The 23,510-nt window shown below is 34.0% G+C and overlaps 5 protein-coding genes across 8 annotated transcripts; 3 read left to right on the top strand and 2 right to left on the bottom strand.

The window, feature by feature from the left end:
* The first annotated feature begins 2,442 nt into the window (after window positions 1-2,442).
* On the top strand, window positions 2,443-6,156 carry LOC106339887 (CTP synthase 1). Of its 3 annotated transcripts, none has more exons than XM_013778750.1 (20): window positions 2,443-2,507; window positions 2,644-2,775; window positions 2,860-2,939; window positions 3,032-3,118; window positions 3,196-3,246; window positions 3,335-3,452; window positions 3,526-3,582; window positions 3,676-3,740; window positions 3,822-3,905; window positions 3,990-4,040; window positions 4,131-4,193; window positions 4,278-4,394; window positions 4,475-4,537; window positions 4,662-4,766; window positions 4,837-4,875; window positions 4,957-5,270; window positions 5,348-5,396; window positions 5,465-5,545; window positions 5,633-5,726; window positions 5,817-6,156. In XM_013778750.1, the coding sequence occupies exons 2-20, from the start codon at window positions 2,658-2,660 to the stop codon at window positions 6,044-6,046; spliced, it is 1,866 nt and encodes a 621-aa protein (XP_013634204.1). In that variant the 5' UTR covers window positions 2,443-2,507; window positions 2,644-2,657; the 3' UTR covers window positions 6,047-6,156. The 3 variants fall into 3 exon arrangements, with proteins under 3 accessions (XP_013634204.1, XP_013634206.1, XP_013634205.1); XM_013778752.1 differs by having other exon boundaries at window positions 4,662-4,751; XM_013778751.1 differs by having other exon boundaries at window positions 4,284-4,394.
* Window positions 6,157-6,688: 532 nt separating this feature from the next.
* Window positions 6,689-7,188, bottom strand: LOC106340722 (follicular dendritic cell secreted peptide). Its single transcript, XM_013779567.1, has one exon. It carries the CDS (start codon window positions 7,131-7,133, stop codon window positions 6,822-6,824), a length of 312 nt encoding a protein of 103 aa, XP_013635021.1. The 5' UTR covers window positions 7,134-7,188; the 3' UTR covers window positions 6,689-6,821.
* Window positions 7,189-8,975: 1,787 nt separating this feature from the next.
* Window positions 8,976-10,418, bottom strand: LOC106339660. 2 transcript variants are annotated; one of them, XM_013778511.1, is made up of 6 exons: window positions 10,285-10,418; window positions 10,093-10,193; window positions 9,684-9,849; window positions 9,466-9,558; window positions 9,218-9,352; window positions 8,976-9,112 (listed from the first exon to the last, which is right to left on the bottom strand). In XM_013778511.1, exons 1-5 carry the CDS (start codon window positions 10,355-10,357, stop codon window positions 9,222-9,224), a joined length of 564 nt encoding a protein of 187 aa, XP_013633965.1. In that variant the 5' UTR covers window positions 10,358-10,418; the 3' UTR covers window positions 8,976-9,112; window positions 9,218-9,221. The 2 variants fall into 2 exon arrangements, with proteins under 2 accessions (XP_013633965.1, XP_013633964.1); XM_013778510.1 differs by having other exon boundaries at window positions 8,976-9,352.
* A 2,378-nt stretch (window positions 10,419-12,796) lies between these two features.
* On the top strand, window positions 12,797-15,537 carry LOC106337328 (putative UDP-arabinose 4-epimerase 2). Its single transcript, XM_013776426.1, has 9 exons — window positions 12,797-13,054; window positions 13,247-13,341; window positions 13,518-13,642; window positions 13,738-13,851; window positions 13,934-14,041; window positions 14,331-14,422; window positions 14,509-14,875; window positions 14,948-15,092; window positions 15,174-15,537. The coding sequence occupies exons 2-9, from the start codon at window positions 13,281-13,283 to the stop codon at window positions 15,431-15,433; spliced, it is 1,272 nt and encodes a 423-aa protein (XP_013631880.1). The 5' UTR covers window positions 12,797-13,054; window positions 13,247-13,280; the 3' UTR covers window positions 15,434-15,537.
* A 7,022-nt stretch (window positions 15,538-22,559) lies between these two features.
* Window positions 22,560-23,426, top strand: LOC106338029 (uncharacterized mitochondrial protein AtMg00810-like). The gene has a single exon (XM_013777100.1). It carries the CDS (start codon window positions 22,560-22,562, stop codon window positions 23,424-23,426), a length of 867 nt encoding a protein of 288 aa, XP_013632554.1.
* The last annotated feature ends 84 nt before the right edge of the window (window positions 23,427-23,510 follow it).

Raw genomic sequence — 23,510 nt, forward strand, 5'->3', positions numbered from 1 at the left:
TTGTTTGAAAGCTGAAGGTGTTTTTGTATCAGCAGGAAAAACTAAGGATGTAGCTACGTCTGCTACAAAGCCAGAAGTTAAGATGTCTGCAGAGAATGCTACAAATGGAAAGACTGCAGTGAAGCCTGCAACTGATGTGAAGAATGTGACGGCTACGCGTACTGCTACGGCAACTGCTACGGCGACTACTCCAGAGAGAGTTTCTGGATTGAAGAGTGGATCTCAACAAAGGTTTCGGCCTGTAGATGTCTGCAGGGAATGCTGCAAATGGAAAGACTGCAGTGAAGCCTGCAACTGATGTGAAGAATGTGACAGCTACGCATACTGCTATGACGACTACTCCAGAGAGAGTTTCTGGATTGAAGAGTGGATCTCAACAAAGGTTTCGGCCTATTTGTCATCACTGTGGTGTTGTTGGACACATTAGGCCAAGGTGTTTCAAGTTATTGAGGGAGAGGAATCAGATGGAGCAAGCTTATGGTATGAGGTATCATGGACCTATATGTTATTCTTGTGGAATTCAAGGGCATATGCGGCGTGATTGTGTCAAGTCTGTTCAAGGAGCTAATTATGGAGGATTTGGGCTCAGGAATACGTGGTATAGGAGATTTGATCACTATGGAGATGGTGGAATGGGATTTCCTCCTTACTTTGGAGGATATGGATCTTCATGTTAGTTTTTGACCATGATGTGACTCATAGGGGGAGATTGAAGACGTGGTTTTCTATCCAGAGGTGATGAGTTTACATGCATAGCCAAAAAGGGGGAGATTGAAGATGTATATTCTGTATCAGTTCGTGAAGTACTACAAGAGGTAGTACATGCGCATGTCATGAAGATGGGCTTGGTTGAAGTTCGTATGTTGTGATGTCCGTGGGCTTGTTAAGCTTGGAGAAGAAGCAATATGTTTATGGGAAGATTTACATTTGCTAGGTGCTGACGTAGTGGTGAAGTACTTCCGAGGAGTTGGAAGATTGAAATCTAGATTCAGGGGGAGTTTAGCTCGGGATCGGAAAGATTCTGATAAACAAAAGTCTAGGCTCTAGGGTGAGTTTTAGCTTAGGATTGGGGTAATCCTAAAGGATTCTTGTAATAGAAAAGATTGGTGTAAGACTTTCTTGTTCTAATGAATTCGAAAAAAAAAACTTGTGTCTTGTTTATTTCTGCATTTTACTCTGACTTCGGTGCATTTGCAAAAGTTTCGTCGTGCAACCATCGTTCCAACTTCTTATTTATCGTTGTGGGAGTTTAAATGTAAACAACTTTTTTTATTAACCTAAAATATCCTTTTTTTTATTACCTAAAATATCATGAGCTTATGGAAATGACTACATTAATTTTTTTTAAAAAGAGATGCAATCCACATATAAACTTTTTCGAATATTTAAATGAGGTTCAAGACATGATTGCATATTCACCTAATCACAGAGATTTAGATAGTGAAGTTTATTCGAAATTGAATTACTTTAACTTTTCAAAGTTTGACGACCACTAAACCATCAATGCTAGCAAAAACTATCTTAGACCATCTTTAATAGAACACTATTTTCTATTATATATTTTATTATAAGTAAAATAACTTTTTATTGAGTTAGATCTTCTCCAATAGTTTAATTCTATATAAAGTTACTTTATTATAGAGTAAGAGATATCTTATCTTTTTATTCTATTTTTAGAGTAAACTGATTACAACCCTCTATATTTTATTCTACTCTATTATAGAGTTAAACCATTGGAGCAAATCCAACTTCATAATATAATTAATCTATTTTAAAATAAAATATAAATAAAAAAAATAGTGTCCCATTGAAGTTTATCTATTATACCAAAAATGTAAAGTCCAGCACAACTAAATTTTACATTTTTTGAAAAATGGCATTTGCTTTTAGAATCCAACAACAGTAAATAAGAATTTTGAACAATGGTTTTGGACTTTACATCTACGTTTAATAATTATAATTTTTAGATTAATATATTTGATTAGTCTTTCTTTTGAACTTTCCTTTTTGTTTGGACTTTTCTTTATGTCTCTAGTTTTGGTATTTAAATTTTAAGATCACGAAAAGATTAAATGTTCAATAAAAAGATATGCGTGTTTAATGGCAAAACTGCTAAGCTAAACACATGCAATGTTAACAATTTTCCTCATATCCACCATCATTATATGCTTTAGATTTTTAATAAATGCCTACCATTAAGAAAAGATACATATGGCTGTTCAACATAAAATATAATATAATGTTAAGGACAAATAACAATATACAATCTGGCTTATAACAATTTAATCTTTAGAGTCTTTTATTGTTAAATGTAAAGGTATATATTTTAAAAAAAATTAAAAATTAAATCTAAGTTAATTAGGTAGCCAAGGGAAATTGCCACTGCTTCATCTTCCCCTATAAATTGCTTTCATTTTCCTTCTCCCTCATAACCAAGTACATGTTTGGTTTTGAGATAACATCATAGAATCTGTTGGGCTCTAAAATATTTTTTTTCTTTACTTTTGGTAAGATAAAACTCAAAGCTTCAAGGATTCTCTGTTTCAAAGCTTCTGGCTTTTCTCTTTAGCCGTCTGTGTCACACACACTGTTTCCTCTTGTCTCTCTCGTCCTGGTACCCACCCGCTCTGTCTGTGTTTTCAGGAAAAAGGAAGAAGATGAAGTACGTGCTTGTAACAGGAGGTGTTGTGAGTGGGTTAGGAAAAGGAATCACAGCGAGTAGTATTGGTGTTCTTCTTCAATCATGTGGTCTTCGTGTTACTTGTATCAAAATAGGTGATCTTTCTTTCATTGTGTTCAATATATATAGTGATATTTCCTTACGGAGCACTCAATCTTTTTTCTCATACTCATCTCTAGATCCATATCTGAACTATGATGCTGGAACCATATCCCCTTATGAACATGGCGAAGTGTTTGTCTTGGAGGATGGTAGTGAGGTAAATATTAAGAAACCAACTTGCTTGTCTTCTTCAACCTTTTCGGATTTAAAGACTTTAAAAGACCTTTGTTTGATGGGTTTGGACAAAAGGTGGATCTTGATCTTGGAAACTACGAGAGGTTTCTAGGTTGTACATTAACTCGAGATAACAATATCACTCTTGGAAAGATTCAGCAGGTTAATTACAGAATGTTCTGTTTCTGTTATTTATGATCTATCTGCAACAACTCACAAAACATCTATTGTTGTCACAGCAAGTAATGGATAGAGAGAGGAGAGGAGATTACTTAGGAACTACTGTTCAGGTAAATAATATAAAGTTCTAAACAATTATTTTATTTTATTTTTTTTCCATAAGCTAGAGTTTTAAGTTTTGGTTGGTAATGAAACTAGATTGTTCCTCACGTCACTGATGCAATAAAAGAATGGGTGGAGAGAGTTGCCATGATTCCTGTAGATGGAAAGGAAGGTCCTCCTGATGTTTGCATCATCGAATTAGGTGGAACTATAGGTAACTAAACCCAAAAGAACAACATCGACAATCCAATTTCATGTTTCTAAACAGAGAACCTTTGTGTTTGTAGGAGATAATGAGTCCAGGCCTTTCACTGATGCACTTAGCCAGTTATCATACAGTGTAGGTAAGTAAAATTTCCTTCTCTAACATTACTGGTGACATTTTAAAATATCTATCTAGTAGAAGTTTCTCCGATGTTATTTGTTGGTACATTCAGGACCTGAGAATTTCTGTCTGATCCATGTCACCCTCGTGCCGGTGCTCAGTGTTGTTGGTGAACAGGTATGTAATAAATATATATATCTAGAGAAATGAAGTATGTTCTATATAAATATATGTCGTTATTTTGATCTTTTACTTCAGAAAACAAAACCTACACAGCACAGCGTTAGAGATCTACGAGGATTGGGCTTGACACCTAATATCATAGCTTGTCGAAGCACAAAGGTTTACTTGTTCATCTTGGTGCTGCTCTTTGTTCTATTATACATAACTAAAACTCTTATAATTCTCTTTTTTTTTCTCCGGTAGGTACTTGAAGAGAATGTAAAAGCAAAGCTATCTCGATTTTGCTATGTTCCGGTATGATGGGTTCCCTCTTGTTGTCTTGTTTACTTAAAATCTCAGGACTTATTGTTTTTCTAATCAGCTTCCAATACTTGTTATTTTCAGATGCAGAATATCTTATCTCTCCATGATGTTCACAACATTTGGCACATTCCCTTGTTGCTCAAGGTATCATTATTCAACAACCAGGTTATCTTGTAAGTTATTAAGAAAGTCATCGAAGGGAACACTTCTGTTTGTCCCTTGAAACAGAAACAGAAGGCTCATGAACCAATCTCAAAAGTCCTGAAGCTTGCTGGAATGGCTAAAGAACCTTCTTTAGAAAAATGGGCTTCAATGGTGGAAATTTGTGACAACTTACATGTACAGGTGGGTCTCAACTCCCCAAATAAATCACACAGTATATAGCCTCATGTCTCTTTCTTATACCACCAAGTCAACTCTTACAGGTGAGAATAGCTGTGGTGGGGAAATATACAGACCTCTCAGATGCATATCTATCAGTCTTGAAGGTAAAACTTATACATAGTCATCACTTTCTCCCATGGCACATTATTCTCTTAATTGGTATATATGGTTTAATCTTTAAGTGAGTTATTTACCTGAACCTCATTGCTTTTTGCTTAAATTTTTTAGGCCCTCATGCATGCTTCTGTGGCTTTTGGCAAAAAGCTTGTAGTTGATTTGGTTCCATCTCCTGATCTTGAGAAAACCACAAAGAAAGAGGTACACACATATCTGGTTAGTTTCATTCATGCTTCTGCTTTGTTCTTGAAAACTGTAAAGCATAATCTGTGTTTCTTTCGGACAGAACTCATGCGCATACAAGGCTGCGTGGATGTTACTGAAGGTTTGTTTAACGTTTTTTTTTTAAAATGTTAGTAGTTTAATACACTTCTGTGAAGCCTCAAGAGTTGTGTTTGTTCTTCAGGGTGCAGATGGAGTTCTTATCCCTGGAGGGTATGGTAATAGAGGATTGGAAGGGAAGATTCTTGCAGCAAAATACGCCAGAGAAAACAATATCCCTTTCGTAGGTATCTGTCTTGGGATGCAAGTCGCTGTCATCGAGTTTGCACGCTCAGTTCTCTCCTTACCTGATGCCAATAGCACAGAGTTTAAACCTGAAACCAATCATCCATGCATCGTTTTCATGCCTGAGGGCTCCACGACTCACATGGGAGGAACAATGAGATTAGGCTCAAGAAGAGCTTACTTCCATGTCAAGGACAGCATATCTGCAAGACTGTAAGAAACCATCACCGATCCAGAATCACTCAGTGAATGCTTGAATATTATTTATGTTAACTCTATGGTTATTGTAGATATGGGAACAAAGAGTTTGTTGATGAGAGGCATCGCCATAGATACGAGGTAGTAATGACATTTGAATACGCATTTAGGTTTCTTGATGCACAAGAAACTAACTTCTTTTCATGCAGGTGAATCCTGATATGGCTGTATGCCTCGAGAAAGCAGGTCTCTCGTTCGCTGCAAAAGATGAAACTGGCAAGCGCATAGAGGTTGGTTTTCTCTGACCGTTTAAACTAATTTAAACTCGATCGGTGTTGTTATATGAATCTTTCTTTTTTTGTTGGGTGATATAACAGATTGTTGAAGTACCAAGCCACCCTTTTTTCATTGGTGCTCAATTCCATCCAGAATTCAAATCAAGACCCGGGAAAGTATCTCCTTTGTTCTTAGGTCAGAGTTCTTGTTATGATATATATAGCAAAAGCTCTAAACATTTTTATCTTTCAGCAACTTTGAATCAGATACAATTCTTGTTTCCAGGACTAATAGCAGCAGCATGTGGTGAGCTAGATGCAGTCCTGACTCCAGTCTCCATTCAACAAGACAACAACCAACATGTGGTACTTGGCAATGAAACAAGGGTTGATCCAATAAATGGTTTTTGTAATGGAACCAACAAGACCTCTCAGAAAAGTGTAAGACAAAACAGTGACCTCTATCTCCATCAGATTTCAATGAGCAGCCGACGTAAACTAAACCCGAATCCTTAATTTTGATTCTGAGTGATATAAGTAAATGTAAAGTGCTATGCATAATAAACTAAACAAACCTTGTAAAATAATTTTGACACTATTCTATAACTTAACATTTTTAATACTAAGGATACAAATTGTAAAACTGTGAAGTGTAAGATCCATCACTTACATTCCTATGTTAAAATAGTTGGTTAAATAAAAAACAGATCAAAACACTCATATAAGTTTCATGATCTTTGACTTTGAGGATAGAGAAGCAAGAATTGGTGAAAAGTAGGAGAGAAACTATTTTCAAATATCATAGTTTGGATCAAACATATCAACTAGAACTACTTTGAAATTATGAAAGGAACGCATTCAACTTGAACCATTCAAAAATACAATTAATGTGTACAATCATTTTATTTTATTTTGAATTCATGTATACATTCATTTTTACTTATAAGATTTTCACACATTTTATTTTATTTTAAATTAATGTGTACATTCATTTTTACTTATTGTTTTCACATCACTAGCACTCGTAAACTTCATGGACATGAGAGTAGGAAAGAGTCAAAGAGATCGAGGGAAAATTTTCCGTTGCTAGGAACTCAAGTCGAATTATTTATTTATTATATAGATCAACATTGTGTTACACTAACATCTTTATTAAACTTTCATAACACACTAATATTTTATATCATCGAGTACACATGATTATGATCCATAGTACCATGTGTACGCTACACGTACATAGTTTATTCCAACGGGATAATTATCATAATAGCGGCAGCGTTAACCTATAGAATCACTCAGGTGGCGGCGTGAGCAATGGCAGGGGAGGAAAGTTAACGCCAGGGAAACTGGGAAGTGGACCAAGTGGTGCCGGAGGTGATGACTGTGACGGTAACGGAAACGGAAAACGGGGAACGTTTCCGGGGAACGGAGGAAAAAGTGACGGTAACGGAGGAACGCCTGTGAAGGGTAACCCCGGTGGGAAGAGGTATTTCATTTCATCGGTAGGCTTCTGATCATTGAGATGGCGAGCTTCGGCTATTTCCGGCGTGAGGTGGAAAATCAGAACTAGTGTTAGGGCTAAAGTGGTTACTGAAGAAGTCATTCGTCTACGAGTGTTTTTTCTCTTGTATGGGTTCTATCTGTTGCAATAGCAGATGTTTAGTATGAGTATATATATATATAGGACTTTTTCACACAATTTAACGTACTTTTAATTTATTTTAAAATCGATCAGTATGTTTTACCAACCATGTACCTGCATATTGTAAATTGCAGTAATTTTATTGACAAAATTAAACCACACACATAAATACAATTAATTGGTGCCAAATATGTGTACCATTCAAAACTAGGTTGACTGATTTAACAACTACAGTGCATGTGTATCGCATGTTGGCTGTTGCATACTTTCCAATAAGAAAGTCATTTAACATGATAATTGGTTGAAGAAAAAGAGAAAGATGAAAATTGACTAATTAAATCTGATAAATATAGAGGCATGCGCATGAACATGTGTCCCCATGCAGGTTGGTTAGAGCTCATTGAATTCGTCTAATTATATCAAAACCGACTGTATGCTTAACATACTTACATATTACTCTTTGGCATTTACATTTCACTATCTTATTTATTGCTTTTTTGTCATCAGAAATCCTTTTGTAAACAATTTCTTATGGCTATTTTTTTAGTTTCTTACAATTTTAAACATGGCCAGTATTGTTGTGTGATACTAGTAAATGTGTGTCAAGTGTAATGAGGATTAAAGAGAACAAGTGTGATTGTATAAGCCAAAAGGCTAGCTTCTTAAGTGTGAGTCGATGAGAGACATGAATACAAGGTCTATAAGGCATAAACAAGTGTTTGTAAATTTTCATGACTATGCATATGTCCTGAACTGTTTTACTTGAGTTGTTGATTGAATATATAACTTTATATATAGAGTTTTTTTTGTTTTCCAAAAAGAAATTTCAAAACTTCAAATTTAGAGTTTTAAACAGTAAAACTTCATATTTGGAGTACACTACTCAAAACTCCAAATTTGAAGTTTCATCTTTTTATTTGCATTTTGGTCTTTATAATTAATTACACATCATATTTATGATTCTTAAGTATTTTCACATTTATCGTTTTAATCTTTAAAATTTCTGTATGTCATAAATATTTTAAATTTATTTTTATAAATTCAAATTTTACACATAAAATTAAATAAAATTTTAAATTACGATTTATAATATTTAAAACTAGAACTAGACAACAAGAATATTACAAAAGAAACTTAATATTTTTTTAAAAAAGATGCATGGATATATATTACACAAATTTAAATATTACAACAACACTAATAATCTAGTAAATTTTATTTGAAACCTCTAAAATATTGTCCAAAAATTGTGGAACCGAAGATGGAACATTACGGAAATAATTTAAATGTTACAACAACACTAATAATCTAGTAAATTTTATTCGAAACCTCTAAAATATTGTCCAAAAATTGTGGAACCGAAGATGGAACATTACGGAAATAATTTTATGGAATAATGTGGTATTTTGCTTGTAGTTTATTTAATTATGTATTTCTATTTATAATTTTATATTTTAGTATAAGATTTTATTAATTAATATTACTGTAATATTTTTACATATGTGCTAGTTATTTATAAAAGTTTTATGGATTTATATTAATTATGATAAATATAAGAACCATTGTGTAAATTACAAATAATTTTGAAGTTTTGATTTTGGAGATGAACACTTTGAAACTTCAAATATAGAGTTGCAGACTCTAAAATAAAATCTTTTTGTAGATGCTCTAAGATGCATGAAGGCCAATGAAGATTGATTTGGTTTTGGGATTATGATTTTAGTTAACCCCATTTTTTTTTCCACAAGAATCTATCATGGTTTTTGGTTTGAAACTAATTTCTACCGCTGAGGTGTTAGGTTATGAGTTTACATAGGTTTATTGAAGAAAACTTATATGTTTATAAGAATGTACAACCATCATTACAAAACATCATCTTGAATTACATCCTTCTATAATCATGTATGGCCTGTGCTTAAAATTAGATTTGCAAAAACAATCTGCGAGAGTTACAAGAGATAGAAGGATCAGGGAGAGAAGCGTGTCAAGCTTTAAACTAGTAAAGGAACCAATACTCTACATTTGGAGATGTAAAGGACCTAAACCTGCTCATGAATTGGGGAGAAGCCGACCATTGTACATCTTGTCGAGTAGCTCACGAGCACCAGGCCTTCTAAGAAGACCTTTGTTGTTTGGTAAACCTGTGCCCAAACAAACCGGACAAACAAGCTTGCCTCGGCCTGTTTGCAAATAGTAGCCACAAAATTAATCAGGTAAGTCCATCTTTCAAGCTTTTACCAAACCAAACCAAACCAGAACTACACTAAAGAAGTATTGGGAAAGAGAGACAAACCGTAGCAGTTAGGACATTCTGTAAACTCATAAACATCTTTGGCACGTTTTCGGTTGAGAGCTTTCCATTTTCCTGTACCCCCACACATATCACCTAAACAAACATAGCAAGATGTCATCTTACACGAAACAGAGTAATCATATATAGCATATAAAACTTCATGTTTGTTTTAGAAACTAAAGCATAATAACAACAAAAAGGGAAGAAGTGTAACTTACAAAGAACAGCACCAATGCCCTGACAGTTACGGCAAACTCCAGGTTTCTTGTCCAAAGCGGCTGCGGTTTGTACAGAGACAAATGTGTAAGCATTGGTAATCAAAGCTGGAGATAAGCAAACACATGTCGTCATCCACTGTCTCCGTGACATCGATTTTTCATCCCCCTGCAGTCAAGAACACAAAGCTATCTAAAAACTCTGAGAATTTACTTAGCAAATCCAAATGTTAGCATAACTATCAGATTCTCAGCTACAACTTAGACGAATTTTAAGAATCAGTATAAATTAAAACAGATAACCAAAAAAAAAAGCTTGTAACTTTTGAAGCATTCAGTTACCACAAGAACAGAGTACACAACAAGAATAATATTGCAGGAAGAAGGGTAGTAGCTTATCGATTTATTAAACCTGGGTTTTGTTGGTAGTATCCGAGGAAGAATCCAAGTCGAAGCTCTGATTCTCCGGACATGATTTGGCCCCAATACGAACACGATTCCGGTTTGGTGCGACTATAATGAAACACGAGTGTCAGAAAAATTGGGATACGAAAGAGGACAATGTCAGAAATTGAAAAAAAAAAGAAAACAGAGAGGTTGTTACAGATCAATGGAGAGGAAGGTGTATGAAGAAGACGCGAGGGGAGTGCAAAGAGATGATGAGATGATGCTTCCATTTTCGCTATATGCGGTCATGAATTTAACTGGCGGACCAGACACCCTTAACTTATCTTACGTGAATGAGAGAGATATTTTCATGGATTTTATTTGAAATATATGGGTCCAGCGGGGGATTACATGATTTCTTCAAAAACAAAAGCCCAATTAAAAAACAAGCCCAAACATAGGAACGTCATGTGAAACCAAAACTCTTTTTTTTTCGGATACGCCCTATCGGCTATTCCATCGGCCCCAAAAAGGACGCACTTAGTGCTATAGAGTAGATTAATCCGAAAACGTACCATACTACCTGATTCGAATTTGAATACGTTCTGACTATTGTTAGGAGATTAACCGATCGTCTGTTACGATCCACCATGTAAACTACTTGGACCGAATCCCAAATCCAGAGTAACTAAGTAATGATAATTTAATTTTTAGAAAAAAAAAATTCATGACTGATGTGAATATACACCAAACCACAAGAGATTACCAGTATGATACCTCCACTTAAAACTACAATTAACGCTTACAAACCTATTACCGGAGTATGTTGCACAACATACTATTCAAAGTAGGGTAATAAGACGGCTGTCAACATAGCAAGGAGACTTTTCATTAATGAATAATGTTCTTAGGTTATACTGTAATGCCATTATGGTTAAAATCTGTAGTGGTCCTGGTGTAGGTTGATAAACTTTCGTATGGATAATTAAGAGGTTAATGAAAATTGATGTTGAGCTAAAAAAGGGCTACTGTCATGAGAGCAAGACTCAAAACAATTGTTTAGGTAATCAGTGCCGTTTCAAATTATTTATGGGCCATGTTCAAAAAAATTTAACAGTATATTTAACGATATAGCTGAGTAGCTTTAAAAGTTTTTAGTTCTATTTATATATAATTGACGTCTTTTAAATAAAACTCTAAATTTAATATTATATCTAAAAATTAAAAAAAAATTAACCATAATTAATATTTTTATTTTCAAAAAAATATTTCTTTATATTTTTAGATTCAGACCCCGTTTGACCGTCCCACTTGCTCGTGCTATTAGACGACTCTATAGGTGATCAATCGTTAAACCAGTTACATACCAACAAAAAATCCATATCATAAGGTGGCAATCAAAGTGAGCGTTGTAGTTATGATAGAAATCAGCAGTGACGTGCCAACAATTTGAGCTACCATAAGCGAATTAAAAATAAAATGCCTACACTTAGTTATAAATTTTATCGTAGTTAGGTCATATATTAACAAATAAAAGCTAAATTACTAAAAACTAGTTTTTTTTCTAAATGTTGGAATAAACTATTAAATTTAAAACTTTTAACCAGCTCTAAAAAAATAAATAAAACAAATAGAACATTAATATTTTATGTGATATACATTAACAAGTATAAAATAAGCCGAATCAAACAATTTTTTAATAACACAACAGATCTTTATTTATTTTACTGTATTTTAATAATTAAAAATGATTATATACTATTTTGGTTGCTTAAGTATGAAAACCATATGTTTATAATGTATTGTTCTCTTCTTCATTCTAACTATCATAAATTTTTTAACCTTTAAGCATTTCTTATATATTTTTGTTAATTGAGCTTAAATCGATGAAACCATAAAAATATGCCCTTAATTGTTTCGAGAAAATTTGATGTCATAAGCCAATGTTTCAAAATTTAACATTGAGGCACGGCTCTGGAAATCAGATATGCTAAAACAAAAGTTATGACCGAGAAGAAATGAAAATATACATAACGAAAGATGTAAACTCTCCATGTTATTGTTTTAAGAGCTTCTCCAACAATGATACCAAATTTGGTGTTTTTGTGTCAAATTTTTTTTGTCATCTCCAACAATGACACCAAACTTTATACCAAATAAAAGTAATATTATATATTATTTGATGCTTTCAATTTCAATTTTTTTTATATTTTTATTATTTGTAATTGATAAATAATTATTTTATCATATTTAGATTATTATTTATATTTTTATTATTTGTAAGTAATAAATGATAATATTCATTTAATAATTTATTTTGAAAATAAAAAATAAAAATATAATTTAATTTTTAAATTATGTAAAAAAAAATTAAAATACAAATAATACAATATATTTATGTTTAATTACAAATTTGATAGTAATTGAACTATATTATTAAATGAAACATAATAAAATATGTATATTATAAATTTGGTGTGATGAATAGTGTTACACCAAATTTGGTGGGATGGTGTCAATTTTAGTATCTTGTTGGAGATGAAATTACACCAAATTTGGTGTTTTGGTATCTCGTTGGAGATGGCCTAGTTAAAAAATAGATTGATTACATTCGTTTTCAAAAATGTTGTACTGTAGTATAATAAAAAGTTGGGTCAACTGGTAGTAAAGTGTTGGCCATAGAGTGAAAACCACGTAGAAACTTTTTACCGACAAATCAGCACCGTGTTTGTCGGTTCTCACAGCTGCCGGAGCTTCCGTGTTCCAATCACCGCGTCTCTTACTATATCTGTTGCAACCTCATTCGCTCCTCCCTGTTCTCTTCTCTCAAAATAAAGTAACCAATTTTGAATTAAATTATTAGATCTCTTGTCATGTGTTCCCTTGGCTCGCTTTCACCGTAAAGGCGCCATTACTACTAACAGCACCTCACCTTTCTAAAGAGAACCCACAAAAAAAAATCAAGGCTTTATCTCTCTCTCTATCAAGTACGTTCGTCTGTCTTTCTCTCTTGTGTGTCTGATTGGTTTTGGAGTTGTGAATAACCCTTTCACGCTTGCTTGCTTGCTTGTTTTCCGTTTCTGCTTCTGTTTCATTAGGAAGTCTCTTTGTGTCGGTGTGATTATACGCATATGTCGTTTTTATATATTATTATCATTTTTAATGACCGACATTTGCAGCTGAACTAAAAACCTTCTGCTTTCGGAATCAAAAATGCTGAATCTTGGTAGAGCAAGAATCCAAGGCAGGCAAAACAGATCCATGTCTTTTGAAGGTGAGAGATGGACACACAGTACTAATGCTTTCATTCTTTTGAATCTTTTTTTAGCTTATCTTTCTCATCATTGGTTGATAAGTTGAATGAGAGGTTGCTAGCTCCAGAATCTTTTCTTGTGTTTCTTAATTTTTGGATTCAAAAGTTCACACATCTTGGTGGTTTATGGAGTGTAGGATCAGATTACGCAGACCAGAAGAAGAACAATGATCACACGGGGAAGAATGTTTTGGTTATTTCCCTAACAGCAATGTGCATTTTAGTGCTCAAGCAATCTCCAACTTTCGATACCCCAAGCGTGGTATAATTACTTCTCATAATGTTCTTGATACAATCTCTCATTTTCTTACTAGTAAATGTTCTTGAGTGGGTTGTATGTTTTTCTCCATCTTTCAGTTCTCTCAACATGAGCCTGGAGTTACCCACGTTCTAGTCACTGGTGGTGCAGGATACATCGGATCACACGCAGCTTTACGCCTTCTCAAAGACTCATACCGTGTAACCATCGTGGTATATATTATATATATACCTTCATCGCCTTTACTTAAACCTATGCTCTTGTGCTCAGTGTTTCATCATTCTTCATTGGCAGGACAATCTATCACGTGGCAACCTCGGTGCAGTCAAGATACTGCAGCAGCTGTTTCCTGAACCTGGAAGGCTTCAGTTCATTTACGCTGATCTTGGAGATGCACATGCTGTATCCTTGATTCTAATTCTAGATATAAGCCCCTGAAAATTAATACTCTCTCCGTTTTTATTACTTGACGTTTTAAAGATTTTTTTTGTTCCAAATTAGATGAAGTTTTCAATTTCTAGTGTTAATAATTTTTGATGTTTATGTGTAGAAAATGTGAAAAAAAATAAATGGTTTTTCTGTAGAAAATGAGAAAAAATAAATATTTTTTTTTAATCTATGCTAAAACATCATCTAATAAAGAACGGAAGGAGTAGCAATTTTTTGTTTTCTTAACAAGAAATTCTTTCAGGTTAACAAAATATTCTCAGAGAATGCATTTGACGCTGTGATGCACTTCGCAGCTGTTGCTTATGTTGGAGAAAGCACACAGTTTCCTCTCAAGTTAGTATCATCAAAAGAGATTTTACGTTTTAATGTCTAAATGTTTGAGAAGCATTTATAGTAGCTGGTGTTATGTTCATTTGCAGGTATTACCACAACATCACTTCAAACACATTAGTGGTTTTAGAGACCATGGCTGCTCATGGTGTGAAGACTTTGATATATTCGAGCACATGTGCTACTTATGGAGAGCCTGAGAAGATGCCAATAACAGAGGAAACTCGTCAGGTTCCTATCAATCCATATGGAAAGGCTAAGAAAATGGCAGAAGATATCATCTTGGACTTCTCCAAAAACTCCAATATGGCTGTTATGATCCTTAGATATTTCAATGTGATTGGGTCTGATCCTGAGGGAAGACTTGGTGAAGCTCCAAGACCAGAACTCAGAGAGCATGGAAGGATCTCTGGTGCTTGCTTTGATGCTGCACGAGGCATCATTCCCGGTCTACAGGTAATTAACACTCTCTTTGCTTTATGTCATCAGTTCATTACATAGATGTTTATTTTGTTTTGTTGTCCGTAGATTAAGGGAACAGACTACAAGACCCTTGATGGGACTTGTGTACGTGACTACATAGATGTCACAGACCTTGTTGATGCTCATGTTAAAGCTCTTGAAAAGGCGACACCTAGCAGAGTTGGAATCTTTAATGTTGGTACCGGGAAAGGTATGCAAATAGACTCTCAGCAAAAGATTATACGAAAACAGAAGTGATTGCTAACTTTAGAGAATGTGGTTTTGTGAGCAGGTAGCTCGGTGAAGGAGTTTGTGGAAGCCTGCAAGAAGGCCACAGGGGTTGATATAAAGGTCGATTACTTGGAGAGACGGGCAGGAGATTACGCAGAGGTTTACAGCGATCCAAGAAAGATTAGAGAGGAGCTGAACTGGACAGCTAAGCACACAAATCTTAAAGTGAGTTTGGAGACTGCATGGAGATGGCAAAAGCTTCACCGCAATGGCTATGAATCTTCTTCTTTTTCTTCTTACTCCTTGTTCTCTGCTTACTGACCTTTCTCTGTATTGGTCTGTGGTGATTGCTCTTCTAGGACTCCTTTCACTGGTCGATGATAGCTAGAGATTAGAGTCTTGGTTCTAGATGGTAGTGGAGGGAGTAGAAGAAGATGATGGGTTCTTACTTATTAGTAGTATTATCCATATAGAGATTTTGTATTGTTGAATAATGGTTTTAGGTTAATTCTAGGAGCAGCAACTCATGCAGCGTTTGCACCTGGCTGTTTGTAATGATTACCTCTCAAATATATTATTGTGGTTGATCGAATGTTTAGTTACCTTGTTCAGTGCGTTTCAGCTTCATCAAACTTGCTCATTTGCATACATCAAACTGCTTTGCTATTCAAGATCAAGGAATAATACGGTTTAATAAAATTGTAACCCCTTAAGTTATAAATTTTATACATAACAACCACATTTTTTTAAAATTTCACAATCGATATCTTTGATTTGGGCCTCACGGGAAAAATAACAAATCATTTTTTTTTTACAATGGGCCTATATTTTAGTGATATGATCTTTGGACTGTCTCTGTCTCGATCAGAAACTTGAACATTTTTAAGCATATATAATAATCACTACTTGAAATCATATCCTACATGATTGAATTAGTGTAGTAATATAGCCGGTTGAACGAACTATGCCTAAATAAAATTTAAATTTACACTCATTTATAATATATAACAAAATTTGCGTAACTCAGATATCTATATATATATATAAAAGAGGGCCATGACTATTGTTTTTTCTGTGAACTTGGGGAGCACTTAAAGGGCATGGTCGATTTTACGTAAAGTCCCTCATGTGCGAAGACGTCCACGCGCTACACTGCCCAATAAGACAAATCAATTTTATAAGTACCACAAAAATATGTATACGTAAACAGGGGCGGAAATCGGTGAGGAATGGGTGGGGGCAGCTGCCCCCATGATTTCCGATACAAAGACTCTTAGATGTAAAATGTTAAATCAGCATAACAAATGTTTCCGATATAAAGGGGATGATGATTGGTAAGGGCTATAAATTTATAATTTTTGTTGTAGAATTTAATTTGTAGATTTTTTTTGTTGTAGTTTTCATTTTTTTAGCTTTCTAAAGTACTAATTTTTTATTCTAGATATAAAGCTCTCTACAACTATTTTTAATTTTCTAGAGATTTTTTTTATGTAAATTTTTTTAAAGAAAGAAAAGTTTGATTGGTTGACATATATAATTTTGAACTAAATTTTGGTTTTCTAAATCATCTACGTTCACGATCAATCACCCCCAAAAATGGTTACCAACCAAATTCTATGTTTATCTTTCTTTGTCAATAATTTACATAATTTAGTATTATTTTGTTTTCATTATTAGTTACTATTATTAAAAATTAAAAATTATTGAATCCTTTCAACATGCGTCACCGTAGAACGAGGGAGGCATGACTTATTTTTTTTTTAATTGCACCGTCTAGTCTTTTTTTTTTGTTCAACCACCGTCTAGTCTATTTACTGAAACAAACAATACATGAGTCCCTATCGTTACATAATAAACTGAATATGCTTGCCACTAGAGAAGAGGGCCTGCTTCATATGGGTAGTGATTGTTGTTCTATATAATTGGATTCATATATAGCGAAAGCAACGGGTCCGGAAATCAGAAAACTGCATATACATATAAGGTACTTATTTTGACATGCTTCATATAAAAAATAAAATTTACCTGATTAAAGAAAATAAACTTAAAGAGGCAACTATTTACTCCCCCAATAAAACGAAATTAACATTTCCTTTCTTTAAAAAAAACCGATAAACTAAGGAATTGCCTAGAATTGGAATGTGAATAAATTGGTCGGCTTCATGACAAACACTTCGATCCACGTTTGTGCTCATCACTAATATTGTCTATCCCGTCCTATTCCTAGTTTTCGTATTAAATATCGATTCAGTTCGCATTTATTAAACATTTCAATACACTTGTAATGCTAATTTGTTACCCACTGACATCTACTATACTTTTTTTTTTAACTATGACATCAATACTTATTTTATCGAATATATATACATATTACTATTAAACATGATATATAGTAGCCCTGGGACGGATCGGATATCCGGACAATTTTAAGGTATCCGGATCCGGATCCTTATCCGGCGGATCCATAATTTTATTATCCTTATCCGGATCCGGGGTTCTCGGATATCCGGGTGTCGGATATCCTTCTAAAAATTGTAATATCCGGCGGATATCCGGATCCGGATTTGAATCCTTAAAATAAATAAAATAATAATAATAATATATATAAAATATTAAAAATAATTTAAAAATAAAAAATATATAATATTTTTAATTATTTCTATGTATAACATTACAAAATTTACATAAAATTTATATATACTATTATAAAAATGAAAATATATTAAATAAAATTAATTTTTATATATAAGTATTACTATTTTTGAAATATATAAAACTTACGGATCCAGATATCCAGACTAAAAAATCAAGATATCCGGATCCGGATCCGGCTTTGACGGATCCAACATTTTATTATCCGGATCCGGATTCGGCCCCTCCGGATATCCGGATTTTCGAATCGGATCCGAATCGAATCTCGGATCGAATCCGGATCTCGGATAAAAGTCCTAATATATAGTGCTGTTTATACAACTTTTATTCTCAACATCTAATGATTAAGAGGGACGTATGTTTCTGTTCTTTTCTTTAACATCGAGAGGAACTTGTATCATATCAGCGGGGGTTAGCATATAATATATATATATATATATATATATATATATATTATTTTCTCCACTTATATACAAACAATTTATGTCTTATTATATCCTAAACGGCTGAGAAATGCCTTATTTTAATTTGACCAATACAATTCTAGCTGCTAGTTTGAAAACTCCTCTGTTTGATTTATACAGAAAATGCTTGTTGTCAACCACCTAGCCAACAGAAAAATAACCAAGTAGGTGAGATTGTAGTATGCGCATCAATTCCAATAGTAACAATTATGAATTTAGATTATAAATATAAAATTAGTTTAGTTATGTCCAACATGGATAAGAACACATGCTAATACCATGTGAGGAATTTATTACCCATGATCTAACTCTCATTCCTTAGCCTTTTTAATTAATATCATACAAGGAAAATCATATATATGCGATCCACCAAAAAAGCCTATGGTATTTTTAAAAACTGGTGTAAATAATATATAAATATATGTAAAAGGTGGCATATAAACAGTTGGCATATATCCAAAAACATGGAACTCAGAGGTGCTTCAAAACTATGTAGATCCAGAAGATATTCTTCTGATTCAATCTTTGGCCATAAGTCAAAGATATCAGCGGGACAAATACTGTTGGAGCTATACTAAGAATGGGATGTACACTGTTAAATCAGGATATTGGGTAGCGAGGAATATTCTTAACAAAGAGATGGTGGAAACCCAAGGAAAACCGAGTATTACAAAACTCCAAGCCTTTGCTTGAAAGATAAAAGCTCCACCAAAACTACGGCATTTCATCTGGCAAACAATCTCTGGACAACTAGCAGTAACAAGCAATCTAATACATCGTCATATGCAATGCGATAACTATTGTCCTAGATGCGGAGCAGATGATGAGACTATAAACCATGCCATATTTGAGTGTCCCCCAGCACTACAAACATGGGCACATGCAACAGCCCCAACTCCTCCATCGATGTTCCCCAGTGCGAGCCACTACGCGATTATAGACTATCTTTTTTTGGAGTAAGAATGATATAGAAGATCCTGAGCTGGATAAAGACTCATATCCTTGTGTGGTATATTTGGAAAGCGAGAAATGATAAACTATTCAGAGGAATAAACAGGGACCCTTTGGAAACTGTCTGACATGCTGAGTCAGAGTGTCATGCTTGGTTCCAAGCAAACATCAAACAAGAGGAACATGCAGTTGCACAGAACCTTGAGTCCTTAACAAATCATGAGAGATGTATGATAGATGGATCATGGACACATGACGCATATTACAGTGGTTATGGATGGACATGGAAGACCCCAGGAAGAACAACTCAGCTATTGGGAGCACAAAGCCAGCGACGAAGAATCACACCACTTCACTCGGAGCTCGAGGCCCTCTTGTGGGCGATGGAGTGCATGCTTCAGCTATCGACGTGTCAAGCTTTTGCCACCGATTGTAAGGATCTAATCTCGATGATTCAAGAGCCAGGAGCATGGCCCAATTTCTCCACTGAATTGGAAGAATTACAGAAGCTGAAGAGTAGATTTCCAGAATTCTCTATTGTTTTTATTCCTCGATCGGAAAATGTATCGTCTGATTCATTAGCTAAGATAGCGAGATCCTTTCATAGGGGCATGTACTACATTGGTTGTTCTACATCGGTTGGTCTAGTTCCCCAGACCACCTCAAATTTGAGTAATAGATCAGTCGTTTGATGCCAAAAAAAAAAAACAGTTGGCGACAATATGGCAAATCTAGAATGAGATAACGGCAAACGTATAAATTAGTTGGCACTGATTTTAATTTAGTCTACAGCCTAACCTATACAACACAAACACCAACTGAGTTTTGTATTTCTTTTTTTAAAAGAAACCAACTGAGATTTGTATAGATTATAAATCATGTATTCGTATATAACTCCGCAGTTCTTTCCTATCCAATAGTAACAAATAGTATCAACTAGTTGATGTCTAGCACCTTGTGCGGATGAACATCTAATAATTTTTAATTCTAAAATTATTTTTATAAAATAATAATTAAATTAGATACATATTTTAAATCATTATAAATTATGAAATTTCAATATTCATATTGGTAATCAATGTATTAAATTGTATTATTTTGTTTCATATTTTTATTTATGTGATGTAGATTTTGGATCAAAATCTTTTTTATAGTAATAACTAAATTAAAAAATTTTATATGTGAAATAACACATATTGTATTTGGACTGAAAATAAGTCATGTGGTACTAAAAAGATTATAAAAAATCACAAATATAAAACATTAACAAATAAAAATAGTGTAAGAATGTTCAATCTGGTAAAACCAAACCATTCAAAATCGAACCAAACCGAAATAGATAAAATAGTCTGGATTTGAAAGTACCGAGGATGTTATTTTTAGAAAACAACAGTATATGGATATGGATCAGTATATTAAGGGACCAAACCGAATAAACAAAAGAAACCGATTAATTCGAATATATTAGTATACTTATATATAAATTTTATAATAATCTATATTTGATCAAATTTTCAGTAAAAATCATAGAAATTAGTTATAATATTAGTCATTAAAATTATAAAATGAGAGAAAAATAATGATGATGTTATCGGTATATATTATTAATATATGTTTATTAATTAAATGTCCTAAATATCATGTTTATTATATATTACAATATATTTTTAAAAATATTAGTATATATATCGGTAAAATAGGTTCATGTTTATCATGATTTTAAATATCATGATAAATATATAGATATAAAAATAAATAATAATAATAATAATATTAATTAAACTAATGGTTTATCTTAAAATTATGGAAAAGATGACAAGTAAGCAAATATAATTAACTAAAATCATGGAAAAGATGACAAATAAGCTAAATCACTTCATAAATAATAGTATAGATATAATAATCATTTGATTTTTATTTTTATTTTCTTTTCTTGGTTTAATCATATACTCATTCATCTATGATCCATAACAAGTATCCGTGGTTCTGTGTGGAGTGGAAATTTATTGTTGGAGTAAATACTGCACCCGATCGATTTGGCTCAAGTAAACCTCAGATTATGCAGACTTCATGTGTATACCACATTTTTCGTCCCGTGAAGTCTATACTTTACCATATTAAAAGTATACACTGCTAAACATTTTCCGACTTATGATTGCACATATAAAATGTTTTAAGTATAAATGATAGATTCTATACTTTACCATAGTAAATTACAACATCGATGACCGGCCATGTTTTAGATAATCTGAGGATTATGTAGCATTCAAGAATCAACATGATCTTATGAGACTCAGAAACATCCATTGAAGTAGAAGAATTTAGTCGAAAATGTGGGAAAAGGCTTACCGCGACGGAGGAAGGTGTCCACATATACGTGGAGGAGCGAAGCGAGAGGAGTTAGTATTGTGTCATAATTAAAGATAAGGGGAGAGTGGCAAAAAAGTAGAGGGAGAGACTAACATGAGCAATGAAGTTTTAGATTTTACGTGATTATAAATCCAAAATAATATTTGCATCCACGCACCGATCACCATTGATCCAATATTCCTATCTAATCTCTACCACTCCAGTTGATTCTTTTTTTTTTTTGAACTTTTACCACTCTAGTTGATTTGTTATTTAATTTCTTAATTATCATAATTCACTCTATATAAACGTTGAACTTTATCGGACTTTATAAAAGGATTACGTTACCAATCAAAATGACCTAACTAATACTCATATATACAATTAATATTTTTCTAATTTACGACTTCTAAATATATATCACCTTTTTCACCAAACGTGAATGTCATTACACGTCGCTTTTGTTTTACTACACAATCATTCAGTAATCATGTTGGTTACTATTATACTTTTGTCACAGTAACATATTAGATTGTAAGGTAGTAAATATATAAACTAAATTTTGTTGTTTACGTAGAATTATAGTCAGAATTTTCTGACATAACGAATTCCTCCACGTTGCTAAACCAACTACTATCAGCATGCTTCTTCAAATTGCTGCTGCAAAAAAGTGGGAGGTCCATCAAATGGATGTTCACAATACTTTCTTACATGGTGACTTAAAGGAAGAAGTTTAAATGAAATTTCCTCCCGGGTTCGAACATTCTGATCCTACTAAAGTTTGTAAGCTTCGTAAATCGATTTATGGGCTCAAACAATCACCTCGCTGCTGGTTTGCTAAGCTACGCACGGCCTTACTACAATATGGTTTCAAGCAAAGCAAGGCCGACTATACTCATTTTTCCTTTATCAAAGGCGCTACGAGTCTACACATCTTGGTATATGTGGATGATTTCATCATCGCCGGTAATGATCTCTCTGTTATGCAGCGTTTCAAGAACTATCTGAGTAAATGCTTTCACATGAAGGACATGGGCAAGCTTAAATACTTTCTAGGTATCGAGGTTGCTCGCAACAACGAAGGAATATTCATTTTTCAGCGCAAGTACGCCTTAGATATCATTACTGAAGCTGGTTTGCTGGGCGCTAAGGCGGCCTCTGTTCCCATTGCCCTCAATCATAAACTTGCTGTACAAGTCTGTCCTAACTTCGCTAAACCAGAGGCCTATAGACGTTTGGTAGGTCGGCTCATCTACCTATCATTTACCCGGCCTGACCTCAGCTATGCAGTGCACATCCTTTCACAGTTCATGCAACATCCTCTTCAAATTCATTGGGAAGCCGCACTTCAAACGGTTCGTTATCTTAAAGGTTCTCCGTCTCAGGGCATTCTTCTTCGCTCAGATTCTGATCTACACGTCACTGTCTACTGTGACTCTGACTGGAACGCTTGTCCTCTTACTCGTCGCTCTTTGAGTGCATACATTGTCCTCCTTGGCTCATCTCCGATATCTTGGAAGACAAAGAAACAAGACACAGTTTCCATGTCTTCGGCTGAAGCCGAGTACCGGTCCATGTCTTATGCTTTAAAAGAACTTAAGTGGCTTAAGAAGTTGCTTCTCGCGTTTGATATCAAGCACGACACCCCAATGCGATTGTTTTGTGATAGCAAGGCCGCGATATACATAGCGGCGAACCCTGTCTTTCACGAGCATACTAAGCATGTTGAGTCTGACTGTCATGCCGTTCGCGATGCGGTTCAGGCCAACTTGATCTCTACAGAACACATTTCGACTAAGGAGCAACCAGCGGACATACTTACCAAGCCCTTGCCTTCTACTACATTTCGCTATCTACTGTCCAAGTTGGAGATTCAAGATCTTTCACCTCCAACTTGAGGGGTATAGAGATAAACATGTAAATTAGAGATAAAATTTCGTCATTATCTACATACGTAATTCACATAGGATTAGGATCTATGT

This window comes from Brassica oleracea, chromosome C4 (assembly GCF_000695525.1).
Source record: "Brassica oleracea var. oleracea cultivar TO1000 chromosome C4, BOL, whole genome shotgun sequence".
Classification (NCBI taxonomy): domain Eukaryota; kingdom Viridiplantae; phylum Streptophyta; class Magnoliopsida; order Brassicales; family Brassicaceae; genus Brassica; species Brassica oleracea.

Bases quoted from the DNA above. Each gene is read 5' to 3' on its own strand.
- LOC106339887 (XM_013778750.1), top strand. From the start codon at position 2,658: ATGAAGTACGTGCTTGTAACAGGAGGTGTTGTGAGTGGGTTAGGAAAA. The intron at 4,538-4,661 runs GTAAAACTTATA...TAAATTTTTTAG, and splicing joins CATATCTATCAGTCTTGAAG to GCCCTCATGCATGCTTCTGT. The intron at 5,546-5,632 runs GTTGGTTTTCTC...GTGATATAACAG, and splicing joins AAACTGGCAAGCGCATAGAG to ATTGTTGAAGTACCAAGCCA.
- LOC106340722 (XM_013779567.1), bottom strand. From the start codon at position 7,133: ATGACTTCTTCAGTAACCACTTTAGCCCTAACACTAGTTCTGATTTTC.
- LOC106339660 (XM_013778511.1), bottom strand. From the start codon at position 10,357: ATGGAAGCATCATCTCATCATCTCTTTGCACTCCCCTCGCGTCTTCTT. The intron at 9,850-10,092 runs GTTTAATAAATC...TCTTGACTGCAG, and splicing joins ATACTACCAACAAAACCCAG to GGGGATGAAAAATCGATGTC. The intron at 9,353-9,465 runs GTTTGTCTCTCT...ATTTGCAAACAG, and splicing joins AGAATGTCCTAACTGCTACG to GCCGAGGCAAGCTTGTTTGT.
- LOC106337328 (XM_013776426.1), top strand. From the start codon at position 13,281: ATGCTGAATCTTGGTAGAGCAAGAATCCAAGGCAGGCAAAACAGATCC. The intron at 13,852-13,933 runs GTATATATTATA...CTTCATTGGCAG, and splicing joins CATACCGTGTAACCATCGTG to GACAATCTATCACGTGGCAA. The intron at 15,093-15,173 runs GTATGCAAATAG...TTTTGTGAGCAG, and splicing joins TAATGTTGGTACCGGGAAAG to GTAGCTCGGTGAAGGAGTTT.
- LOC106338029 (XM_013777100.1), top strand. From the start codon at position 22,560: ATGGGCAAGCTTAAATACTTTCTAGGTATCGAGGTTGCTCGCAACAAC.